The 13590-nt window shown below is 47.5% G+C and overlaps 1 protein-coding gene across 1 annotated transcript in view; it reads right to left on the bottom strand.

Annotated features, from left to right (window-relative positions):
• Nucleotides 1-13590, bottom strand: part of ADAP1 (ArfGAP with dual PH domains 1) — a 1143511-nt gene that overhangs the window by 823285 nt on the left and 306636 nt on the right. Inside the window, exon 2 of the mRNA XM_069647219.1 lies at nt 12693-12823. Within this exon, the coding sequence (XP_069503320.1) occupies nt 12693-12823 (131 nt within the window). The remainder of the gene's footprint in view (nt 1-12692; nt 12824-13590) is intronic.

Here is a 13590-nt window from a genome sequence, read left to right as displayed (position 1 = left end):
AAGCGCCTGGAAGACACTTTTCGCAGATTGCACGACCTTGGCCTAACGCTGCACCAGGAGAAGTGCGAGTTTATGAGGGACAGCCTGGAGTTCTTTGGATTCATTTTTCACGCAGGAGGCATTTCCCCTGATCCGAGGAAGGTGAAGGACATCAGAGAGGCTTCGTCACCCACGTCCCCGGCGGAAGTTCGCAGTTTTTTAGGCATGGTGACGTATTGCGGACGGTTCATCCGGGACTTGGCCTCCATCTCCGAACCGTTGCGTGCCCTCACCAGGAAGGACGTGGCTTGGGCATGGACTGGAAAAGAACAAAGGGCGTTCACGGCCATCAAAGAAGCCCTGTCCGAACTTGATACCATGGCATACTTTAACCCAACCCGGGAATCGGAGATAGTGGTGGATGCCAGTCCCGTGGGGCTGGGGGCAGTTCTCTTACAGGCAGATCAACAGGGAGCGATGAGACCCATCGCGTATGCCAGCAAGGCACTAACCAGCACCGAGAGGAGGTATTCCCAAATTGAACGGGAGGCCCTCGCAATATTATGGGGCTGCAAGCATTTCCGTTTGTACATCCTGGGGAAGCCAGTCGTCGTTGTGACAGACCACAAGCCACTACTGCCCATCCTGGCTGGGGCATCGTCCAAACCACCACCGAGGATCGAAAGATGGATGTTATCCCTCATGGAATATGGGGTTAAACTAATCTACCGCCCAGGGACCCACAACCCCGCTGACTACCTGTCCCGCCATCCCTGTTCAGGGCAGTCAGGGGTGACCACAGAAGTTGCGAGTTGCGCGGACTCCATTCATCTGGTTGTTGAATCGGCACTACCTGTGGCACTATCAAGGGAAGTGATCGCCAATGAGTCCAACTCTGACGAGGCGTTTCTGAGGGCGAAAGAAGCAGTAACATCAGGCGCCTGGAAGGACCTCCTCTTGAACAACGCCAGGAGAAACGTGGAAGTGCAAAAGGACCTGCAGGCCTTGTGGAGTGCACGTCATGATCTGTCCGTGACGACCGACGGACTACTGTTGAGAGGACACAGGATTGTGATCCCCAGATCTCTCATCGGGAAGGTCCTTCACTTGGCTCACAATGGACACCAAGGAATGACCAGGATGAAGGCACGTCTCCGACTGAAGGTCTGGTTCCCGGACTTAGAGAAAAGAGTCGAAGAGTTTGTGAGGGCGTGCATCCCATGCCAAGCCACCAGCCCAGCTGACAGAGGGCCGCCAGTGCGATCCATGGCGAGAAGTGAACTACCCTGGGGGACGGTCCATGCCGACTTCGGCTCCACCGGTCGAGGACTGTACTTCCTGGTTGTGACCGACCAGTGGTCACGGTACCCGGAGGTGGAACTTGTAGAATCCACGGCCAGCGATCACACCATCGCAGCACTGGACAAGATCTTTGCCACCCATGGTTTTCCGGTGGAGTTGTGTTCGGACAATGGGTCACCCTTCCAGGGGCAAGTTTTTGCACGATACTGCGAAGAAAAGGGGATAAAGCACCGGAAAGTCACCCCGTTATGGCCAAGGGCTAACGGCGAGGTAGAGCGCTTCATGCGCACCCTAAACAAGGTCTTTCGGATTTCCGAAAATGGAGGGGAAGACCTCCGGAGGAACCTGTTTGAATTTCTCCGGGAGTATCGGACAACCCCGCACCGATCCACGGGAGTTGCCCCGGCCGAGGCACTCTTCAGAAGAATACCGCGAGGGCTCATACCCGAGACCGAAGGGCGAGAACCTGGCGTGATAAACAACGAGCAGGTGCAGTTGGAAAGAGTGGCCAGGAACGAGAGAGAAACGATACGGAGACGGTTACCCGAGAAGCAAATAGCAGTAGGGGACACTGTCTTAGTACGAAACCGAAGGTCGGAGGGTAAATTATCGACAACATACGAGACCCAACCGCTAGGTGTAACTCATGTAAAGGGCACCATGATCACTGCAGCCAATGCCAGAGGCACGATTACACGGAATGTGTCTTTCTTCAAGCGCATCCAGACAGCAGAGGATGATGCGACGGCGGATCGTGCTCCGGCACAAGAAAGTGTGCCAGAACCGGCAGAGGGCCCTCCAGTAGCTGACATGCCGGCGCCAGAAGTTCCTGAGGAGACGTCGCCACGATACCCGAGCAGGGCAGGGCGAAGAATACCTCAGAGGTTCAGGGACTTCATCATGGACCCGGCTCCCTAGCATACAAGGCGAGGACATATCCTGTTCATGATGACAAGCAAGTTTTGTGTTAATGTTGTGTTCATGTTGAACTGTTCTGTTTCTGGGGAAAAGGGAGGAGTGTTGTGTACTACGTACACGTAGTGCGCATGCGCGAGGCTCAAGGAGCTCGCGCATGCGCGGTAAAAGAATAAAGGCGGTGCCCGGCAGTTGCAGCCGGAGACCGGAGCCATCGCACGTCTCCGGCGTGTGTTCTTAGTATGCATGTATGTGTGAGTGCATACGCGTGGGTTGCCTGACTCGCGGATCACCCGCGAGTATCTAAAAATAGATATCACCAATTTAGGCCCCAAATAATCCAGGTGGATCATGGAATTTTCCATGTACCTAAATGCCCTTGGCCTGCAAGAGGACAAGTGCATAACAGGATTGCTCACCCTAACTGCAGGCCCAGAAGTGAGAGACATTATTTTCCAGTTGCCTGAAGACATTGATTATACTTACCTAGACCTAAAACACATCCTAAACGAATATTTTGTCATCCACAAAAACATGGATTACGAGCATCACGTCTTCTACACCACCATGCATCTGGAAGGCGAAACCATGGGCAAGTTTGTGACACGTCTCAGAGCCAATGTGAAGCACTGCGCTTTTCGCCTATATACGAATGAAAAAGCCATAAAGTCACAAGTCATTGCAGGCTTCAAATCCATAGCATTTAAGAAAAAGCTGCTTCAGAAGCCTCACACCCTTATCGAGATCTTACTCCTAGCAAGAACAACCACAGCACTAGAACTCCAAGTCTCCACCATGAGCAAACTTCACATCACACCAGCAGTTACAGTTAAAGAGGAATCGCTGCACAAGATGGTGGCACATGACCAAGGGCGAGAAAGCGGAGAAGCACCAAAGCTTCCTGTGCGGATTTGAATTCCCTCACAAAGGCATGTGCCCCGCAATGGGCCAAAAATGCTCTGCGTGTAGCAGTGAAGATCATTTCAGATCCATGTGCTGCACTTCCAAGACTCACAGACCCAATCATCAAGCAGAATTCAAAACCCACAACTACAAATTAGCCCCTCATCAATCCAGACACGAGAAATATTGTCAGTCAGAAAAAAGATACTACGCTCGTGAAAGGCGCAGTACCAGATCAAAATGTTCACCATCACCAGAAATACGTCGGAAACGGAGGGGATGCATACACCACCTAAGCACAGCCACACCACCCACGAGTGAGTCAGAAACTCCATCGAGCTCCGAAAAAATAAGAGGGTATCTATACGCCCTAGGGTACCTGACAGCCACGGCACCCAGTCCAACGCTGCCACTTACTGTACAAGGGAAAACATTTGGCTTCCTAATAGACTCAGATGTGAGAGTGAACGTGATACCAGAGAGTGAATATTTGAAGCTGGTGCAAGCCCCAGGCCTTAAAAGAGCTCTAGTAGACATATACACGTACAGCGCCAAACTACCATTTTCCATGCATAGGAGCATTCCCTATGACCTGCAGGCTCAAAGACAGGTGTGACCGCATTACCATCCATGCCATAGACACTGCAACCTCATACGGATGCATACTAAGCATCCAATCGACGATCCAAATGGGACTCACACATTCTGTACCAAATCATGACCGATAAGCACATCTCGCCTGCCATGAAGATTGAAGCAACATTCTCGTCTCCCTTCAAGGGAATAAGGAAACCGATGAGAAACAGCGACACGTCAGTCAAACCAATGGCCCAACACTGAAGAGGCATACCCTTCAACATCCAACCCCAGGTTGTGATGGAACTCCATGTCCTCATAGAGGTTGACATGATTGAACCAGCTTCTGGGCCTGCCCCATGGGTCTCGTGGGTCGTACCAATACCTACAAAAACCTGAATAACTTTGTATTGACATGCGAGTCCCTAACCGGGCCATAGTAAGGGAACATCACCAGCCCACATGCATCACTGATATGATGTACCTGCTGAACACGCCAAAGTCTTTTCCAGACTAGACCTGCACAAAGGGTACTACTAGGTGGAGCTGAGTGAAGAATTCCAATATATTACGACATTGAGAAAACACCTAGGGCTGTTCCGCTACAAGAGGCTGAACTTTGGTATATCATCTGTGGCAGAAATATTCCAGGAAGAAATCAGAAGGGTCATATGCCACATACCACACTGCATCAACTATAGTTACACCATCCTTATATTTGGAAAGTAACAGGAATCCCATGATGCCACATTCCTGAGAGCATGCAAAGCACTACATGAAGCTAATCTGATGCTCAACAAACGAAAATGTTCATTTAATAAGTCCACGTTGAGATTCTTCAGTCACTTATTTTCATAAAGAAGCCAGGAGCCGGCCCTGACAAGATCAGAACCTTGACAGAGGCCCCCCTGCCCATCGAATGTCGCCCAGTTATGGTCGTTCCTAGCCCTGGTGAGCTACTGCACATGCTAACTTCCAGACTTGACCTCCACCAGTGCCCCACTACGGACACTGACAAAAAAGGACCACACATTTGTGCGGGAGTCAACGCACCAGCAAGCCTTCAACAAAATCAGGAAGAATATTGCAGTGGCAGTATTCATGCCATACTTTAACCCCAACCTACACACCAAAGTAACAGTAGACACTATCCCGGTTGGGCTTGAAACCATCCTGACGCAACACTCAGAAAGCCACCATGCCCTGAGGACGATTGTGTCATATGCCAGTAGGAGCCAGACTGACACGGAGCAACGGTTGGGGATGCAAGCACTTCCATTTATTACTGTACGGCAAACCTTTTACTGTCATCAAGCCCTTGTCACGATATACAGTAAACCAACAGCCCAAATGCCACCCGCATCACCCGGTTGGCCTGTGCCTACAGGAATACCGGTTCAACATTGTACACAAATCAGGTAAGGAAGCAAACCCAGCAGACTTGTGTAGAGGTGCGTTATAAATGCCACATCATATCATATATCATATGAAATCACAGTCATCCAATGATTAGGCTGAAAGGTATGTCAACTACATTGTGCACCACGCCAGACCGCAGAAAATTATGGTGGAAGAACTGCCACAGTGTACGTCAGAAGATACAACACTAGTACCTTCCCCTTCGCCGCCGTCAACCCCTTTCAACAGTAGGTCCACTACGAAGGACAACCTTTCCACTAGTGCACACGTGTGCAGTTAATATCACGAGTCAACAACACATCAACTCCTGAATCCTCTCACACCTCAACACGCCAGGGTCCCACAACCTAGCGCCACCTTGAAGCTCCCAGGGCCAATGGCTTGATACCAGCCCTACCACCATGCACCATCCTTTCTCAAAACGCCCACCACACAGGGCCTCACCCATCCCCTAGTCTAGCCCCTACTCGCTGACCACACCCGGCACTGTGCTTCATAGCTCCTATGAGCCTACAGCACCACATTGTTTGCCCAATCTGACCCCATGGACACAACCCTCACAGGTCACTTGACATATCCCCTTTAATAACCACCCTCCATTCCTTCTCTCATAGCTTGCTACTCAGTAGAGCTCAGTACTGAAGCTGTCCACCCGGCACACCAGGCCCTATGCCACATGTATCCTATGAGCCCTGACACTACACGTTTGGTCAAACAGACGCCATGGACAAAAACCTCTTAGGTCAAATGATATTTCCCCTCTAACACCTACCTTCCATCCCTTTCGTCCTTATCTCGCTACTCAGCAGAGCTCATTACTAAAGCGTTGCAACCGGCACACCTGCCACGAACTACCCACTACCAGGTAAGCCTCAAACTATATCCCCGCAGCCCCCTCATTCCATCCAGACACACTACCACTAACAATTTGTTTTTCTATCTTTTTCCGTCCCTTGGTGTATCCCCTTCTCCCCTGTTTGACGCATAAACAATTTTCTATGTAATGTATTATATGCAACGTGCAATTTTAACAATGTAATTGAATCATCCACAATTTCACACAATCATGTTACTCAAATTCCATAAATCAAACCAACCACAACTGCTTCTTGAATATCACTGCGCCGTTGTCATGTCACGCACACGGTTTTTAATCACCACAACTGAATGCTTTGTTAACTACAGTTGTCACCTCACGTATTATCACGGAATACACTACAAATGTACATCGCTGTATGGTTGAACCTCTGCAGCCTTGATTAACACCCCTGTTGGGTCAAAACACGTGTTGGCACCATAGATGTTAATAAACCAGCACCTAAAACCATTTGAGTTGACAAAGACTGATCATTTCTCTTGCTCCACGCACTAAACCAATTTGGTCTAACTATAAGTACTAAATATCCAGCGCCCAGGTGCTTGTGGTTCCCACAAAACCCTTTCCCTACCTAACTATTGGGACAAAAGAGCACTGTTCCTTGGGAACCTACAAACCGGTAGCAGGATCCATGCTCGAAGAGTACTATGATCAGCACAGCGATCTAGCTTTCCCAGTGCTCTGCCCTCTACCTTCACATGCAGATGACACTTCTCAACTGCATCTGGGAGAAAGTAGCTATTTACTTTTTTCCCCACTTCGGTCAGACGAAGACAGACTCGTGTTCCTATATGAGTATTCCAGGTATCCTGAGATTGGGATTCTGTACTCCACCACAGCCACGGCAGTGATACCAGCACTAGACCGAATCTTCTTGATATATGGCAATAGAAGGTGGTCAAATCGGACAATGAGCTTCCATTCACAAGCCGCAACTTCTGGGACTTCGCAATGTTCATGGGCTTCCACCACAGGAAGGTCATGCCACTGTGGCCTCAAGCAAATGGGACAGTAGAACGTTTCATGGCCAATATCAAGTGGGCAGTAAGGATATCGAACATAACACACTGGCCCAAAGAACAAACGCTGTACCAGCTCCTGTGCGACTACCGCTACACACTGCACGACTCCATGGGGCATGCCCCCCGGAGCAAACATGTGTTCGCATAGTACGCACAAGAGGGCCCCACGACTCACACAATGAGGGGTCAATCGAGAGTCGCAGCAAAGACAGGAAGAGGGATCAGGAAGCAAAAGACTTAATGAGGGAATACGCAGATTGCAAGCGCAGCGCACTGAGTCACATCTCTAGCTGGATGGCAGTGTCCTAGTAAAACAGACTATCTCGCACAAAGAAGTACCACTCTTTGATCCACGACCATTGGCTGTTACGAACAGCAAGGGGTCCATGATCACTGGCACGAGATCTGATATAAGTGTGATACGGAATGCTTCGTTCTTCAAAAGAGTGAAACAAGGACCACAAGAGGAAGACAGTGACTGGAATGAATGCAAAGGCAAGAGATAGGAGAAGTCGGGATACACGGGGGACGAAGAGGAGTCTGAGGCTGAGAGGCACTTTAACCAAAGAAGAAGAGCACCAGCATCCGAGTAAAGACGGCCGACCTCACCTGATCTTAAAACAACTGAAAAGATGGATAGATGAAATGGGATAGGATATTGTTATTTTGGAGGTAGATGAAGCACCATGTCATGGGCATCACGTGATATCACATGACGCTCGCCGCAGGCGATATGCATTTGTGGATATGCATCATTTGTTTGGATGGCTGAGAGGGGCCCCCAAAGAAGTCATTGTTTGAGAAATGGGGTAACTGCCTTCTATGTTCTCTATATCTATGTCTCTCCCCCCACAGAAGACAGTCTCTCGGTAACAAAAAATAGGGGACACCCAATCTTTTTCTACCCAGGCTGGACCCGACAGAAGTGGAAGCTAGACCATTTGGCTAAATCAAAGGGTAAGAAGAGAGTGGAGAGGGAGTCTTGGCAGGCAGTGAGCAGTGCTAGTACATGCTCATCTGTGGTGGGCTATTTTTGATTTTGTATATTTTCTGGCAGGGGTGGTAAAAGAATGGGAATGCAGGCGAGTCTGGGCTTTTGCTGTCTTTTTCAACCAAGGCTGGAAAATACTCCTAGATTTCCACAAAGGTGTTCATGCCGGTGACCAGTAATGGCGGCCGTCATCACAATGGATCCTGCCTGCTTTTTGAGGTTGCAAAAAGCAAGCTGAAATCCATAGGGATTGGTACCTTATCGCCTGCATCAAAATCAGATGCCACTGCCAGTTGTTGCTCTCTCTTCCTGCAGAGCGTATTTCCCACTTCATGCCCCACTCCAGCAGTGGGCACCTGGCACAAATGGAACGGATCACTAAAGATGCACAGAGAGCGTGTCTCTACGTGGTTTTTACCGATCTGTACCATTTTGCACAAAATGCTTTTAGTGGATTTATAACACAAAGGGCATTGAATTCTCCAATATCAGATGATCAATGGAATTTAAGTGGCAGGTGTCCACTCCAGTTATTTAAGTTTAAACTGGATCTTCTGGAATTTTCATGGAACACAATTACCAACTTTTGGGGCTGCCATGTTGCACAGCAGGAGTGACACATTTACAAAAAGTAATGTATGATCTCCATATAGGGGACTCATGGGCTGAATTGCGTCCGGGTGTGAGTTCATGAGTTTAGAGGGTGTATCATCTCCAGTTAATATAACCTTATAGACTGAGGGAGAGGTCATTATTGCTGGATAATGACCCACTACAACGTTATGACCCAAGGCGATAATGACCCCTTGCTGAGGTCTATAAGGCTATTAGCACATGCTGGTAGTAGCAATACATGTTTGGAGTTTTAGTGCTGTAGTAATAAATGGTACTTTTGGAGTGAGTAAACTAAATAGACAAACTCGTTCCGTGTGATAATCTCGAAAAATATTGAAGGCCGCACAAACAAAAGACTGATATGTTTTGCCCGATTTTGTGCAGCCTTTAGCATTCCAATATATCACCCCGCCCATTGAAATTGGCAGTTTCACCCCTGAACCCCTTTCAATCGTTGCCACGCCCCACCCCACCTCACATACAAATACACTAAAAAAACAAACACAGACATACTCCTTCTCACCTGGCCCCTCCCCACTTACCATAAATCCGTTTTCTCCTGTCCATCTCGATCAACCGTCAGCTCCTGCGTGTGCGGCAGGGGCGTGACAGTTACGATCTAAATCAGCCTTTTTTATTTTTGTGAAAATGAAAAAGACATTTTCACTCAATACCAAACTGAGCAAGTACATAAACAGTAGTTTTGTTCTGTAATATTCAGATAACATAGTTGTGTTCATAAGTTAAGCATTTTAATTGAAAGTAAGGTTAACCTGGAGTAGGCACTGTAAACATTCTGATTAGCTGAGAGGAGTTCGGAATGCTAATGCAACGTATGACATGCTGCTATAATGTCCTTGCTTGGGTCATTTTGTCAGCAAGCTTGGTGGGATGGGGACCAAAATACACAGCACTGACTAGACAAGCCTGCCATCTCTACTCTCAACTGATACAGTGTTTCCTGACTAGACAGTCCTTGTCTCAGCCTCATGTGCGGCAGGGGGCTGCAACCTGTGGCTCGTCAGACATGTTTCATTACGACTCCCAGGGAATCTCACCATTCGCTAGGGTTGATGTGAGTTGTAGTATTAAACATCTGGAGAGTCAAAGGTAGCAGTCCCTGCTGCATGGACATTCGAAGGACATTGCTTAACAAAGACAGCCTCGTCCTGAGGCAAGTTGGTCACGTAGCTTGGTGAGTTAAGCATTAGCTTAGCAGCAGAGATCTTTCTTTACTCTGCAGGCCACAGGTTAAGAACCCTGCAGGGCCTACTCAGCCGTAACTGCTTCTGGTGTAGAAAAACAAGTACCTCTTAATTAGGCAGTTCTTAAACTTATTTGTAGTGCCACGAAATGGCAACATGCGCAATGGCAAATGCTATATATTAAAAAATATATATATATATTTGCTTGATGCTACATGCACTTCGATTGGAGGCGACTCAAATTTCACGGGCTCAGAAGGGGTACATTTAAAACAGACACGTTTCTTGGGTAACACATGGCAGAGAGCGTGCACCATGGGGCCACCCTGCCAGATGCTTTCAGAGCTCTTCCCAAGTCCTGGGCAAACAGGCTTTTTTGCGCTTTTTTGTGACATGCGACTCTCATGTGACTAGCAGTCCCTTCCAATGCGACTGGGTTCCAGAGGAGCCAGGAGTGCACATTAGAGCACCACTGCTACCAGGTACTTTCCAGGTTATGTTTTCACAGTTGAATATCGCTAGGCCAGAGCAGTCTTTTAGCCATAAAAGACTAGAAGACATAGGCATAACAGACACAGCACTACTCTGGACTAAATCATTCCTAGCAGACACGCGGAGTGCCACAAGGATCCTCACTATCACCACTGTACTTCAACATCTCCAGTTATCAGAATCTTCAAAAAATACATTACATGCTACAACTACTCAGATGATACTTAAATCATCTACAAAATCGAAGACACCCAAGCCGATCACTCAACCCTAACCGACTGTCTAAAAGAAGTCTTCAACTGGATGAATGCGAACAATCTGAAAATCAACCCAGGAAAGACAGAAATCATGATGATATCGAAAGACCAAGACAACGAAACCGCCATCCCATGGCCAACGGAAATGGGAACCGCACCATCACCATCCAAGGTAGTAGAAAATCTGGGAGTCCTGATGGACAACACCCTAACCTTAGAACCACAAATAAAGGCAACAGTCAAGAAATGCTTCTTCCTCCTCCACACGGCAAGAAGAATCCTACCTTTCCTCTCCTTCATGCACAAAACACTCACAATCGTTGCCCTCATCATGTCAAGAATTGACTATGCAAACAGCCTCTACCTCAGAATACCAGACTACCTTCTGACAAAACTACAACAGATCTAAAATACAGCAGCCAGACTACTCCTCAAACTATCCAGAAGAGACCACATCACTCCAGCCCTAAAAACACTATACTGGCTCCCAGCAAAGCATCGCATCACCTTCAAAACAATGTGCATAACACACAGGGCAATCAGTGGACAAGGAGCAGAATTCCTACAAAAGAAAATAACAATCTACAAGCCAACGAGACTCCTCAGGTCAAGCAACGAAATCCGCCTGGAACTAAAACCTTACCTTAAGAAAAAACTTGGGGGCACCTCCTTCTACCACTTAGCCGCAAAAACCTGGAACAACATCCCAAAAGAAATAAGAAACACCAGATCACCTAAAATTCCGGAAATTACTAAAAACCTGGCTCTTCAACACCACAGACTCAAAGTGAAAACCGAAACAACAGAAAGGAAAAAGGATGATTAAACCTAAGAGGACACTGACAACACCCAGAACTGACTAAGAAACTCCCACCACAACTAGACAGGCAACGCCAAGTCAAATAGAACCCAAGCGACACCCACTAAGACAGAATCAACAACCTCAGCCAATCCCAGCCAACATCCTCACCCGACCCATAATTGCCACCAGGTACCACATTGTTATAGAGTTATCTAAATGTTAGCAGTCGCCACACTCAAACTGAGTTGTGCACATTAGCAGGTACACTGGCTGTATGAGTGGAAAAGGAAGGCAGGTAAGGAAGTAGATAAAAGTGGAGGCCAGAAGTGAAAGGGACTTTGAATACTGGAGAAAACCAGATAAGGACAGAAGTGCAGAAATGCTCCAACACCCCAACAGGGGAAATTACGCAAACACAGCGCCTCACTTCGAGAAAGAAATGCCAATTAACCAATCCACTAATAATTTCCCCCTCTGCAGACACCTCTCAAACTTCAAACCAAACACAATCACAAACCTACAGCACAACAAATCACACAAACTTCACTACATGGCAACAACAAAACATAAAACACACAGACTCACACAACAGAACACAACGACTACTGGCCGCAAACACCCCAGGCCCAGCCAACGGACCCACCGGGCTATGGCCGCCAACAGCACATCACTGCTATCTTGCACTTTTCCAGCTTCCTCCCACTAACTCACCCTTCCTTTGACCCCTCTTTCAAAGCCACCAGAGCACCAGGGGACCACTCCGTTGGTGATAGTGCGCGGTACAAATGGCCTTTAACATTAACATAAAAGAGGAAGGATAGCCCAGGGGCAACGCGTTTGTCTTGGAAGCAAGACAATGCAGCGCTGCAAGGGTTCGAATCCCAATCCTGCGCTTAGAAACCACAATGCGGGTATTAAGCGCGTTATAAATTAACAAATAAATAATAACATTTTGTATTTTCTCTGACAGCTTATATCATACCTAAGAACCTATCTCGGGGGACCATCTTACAAGGCATCAACTACATACGCATCTTCCAAAAATTCTACAAAGGGCCTTCTTACAAAACAACAACGTCAGCATCCTATCCTAGGTTCCCTGCTTTTATTTCCTCCATTCGCAATGTCTTTACCGTTCCTGCTCTGACGATAGAAGAATTCTAGAGACGCTACGAATGGATCAAAGCTATGCATTCTAATTCAACGCCCGACATGCTCAATTGTCCAAGAAGGCGATTGCGTCTGTGGCTAACCCAAGCCATACATCTAGCAAAGATATGTCTTATGGCAGTCCATAGGATAGGCGTTGCATGCTTCCGGAAAGAAGAAGTACATACCTCCACTTGGACGTCGTCCCAAGCGTCTAAATGGACTGACTTTACTCGACTGATTTGTGGAATGTTGCGATGGATTCCTGAACAATTTAAGCAAATGAACACCCCAAGAGTATGCGATGCCCAGTCAGGATCTGGAAGAAAAGCACAAGAACATTGGTTAATGAGCTAATGTCCAGAAATGCGCAACTCAAGCAAGAATGTGTTCAAACAGGATTTGCTATCTTAGGAGATTCTCATATTCTTACAAATCCTGGGGATACTGCAGCTGGTGCTTTCCTTAAACCTCTGGATGAATTACCCGCCTCTTTTTCAATTTACCCTGGATACATCACCTCCTACATTACCACCACTTCCCCTTTCTCTGTGGTTCACTCGTATCATAGTTACCATTCCTTGGAAACATCCACCTAATTCTCTCGCCAGTGTCTTGATACATAACACTCGTCATTCTCATCATTTATCAAATAAGGCACCTTCCATGGTCACACAGTTCTTGGATACATAATTTTCTTCATTCTTCCTTGATGGGTCCGACTTGTCATTCAAACGTTCTTTGATCCATCATCCTCCTTCTACCGGATCTCATCAGCCTCCATAGTCGCACAAGTCATCCGCGTTTTCTTACGAGCCACTGGGTACATCATTTCATCCTGAGGGTTCTCAAATAGAGCACTCTAATCCTTCTCACTGTTCTCAGATAAACCACCCTCCTCATTCTCTCAGTACTGGCATAGATCACCTTAAATCCACCCCTCTGTCTCACTCTTCTCAGATACGCCCTGTTCCTCATTCTCACAGAACTGGGATAGATCACCATAAATCCACCGCTCCTTCTCACTCTTCTCAGATACACCACCCTAATGGATAGATCACCCTAAATCACTTGCTCCCTTCTCAT

The sequence above is a fragment of the Ambystoma mexicanum genome, chromosome 2q, assembly GCF_040938575.1.
Source record: "Ambystoma mexicanum isolate Mex_15411 chromosome 2q, UKY_AmexF1_1, whole genome shotgun sequence".
In the NCBI taxonomy this organism is placed as follows: Eukaryota; Metazoa; Chordata; class Amphibia; order Caudata; family Ambystomatidae; genus Ambystoma; species Ambystoma mexicanum.
Note: the sequence above shows the minus strand (reverse complement) of the source record. Positions and strands in the feature narration are given on the sequence as shown.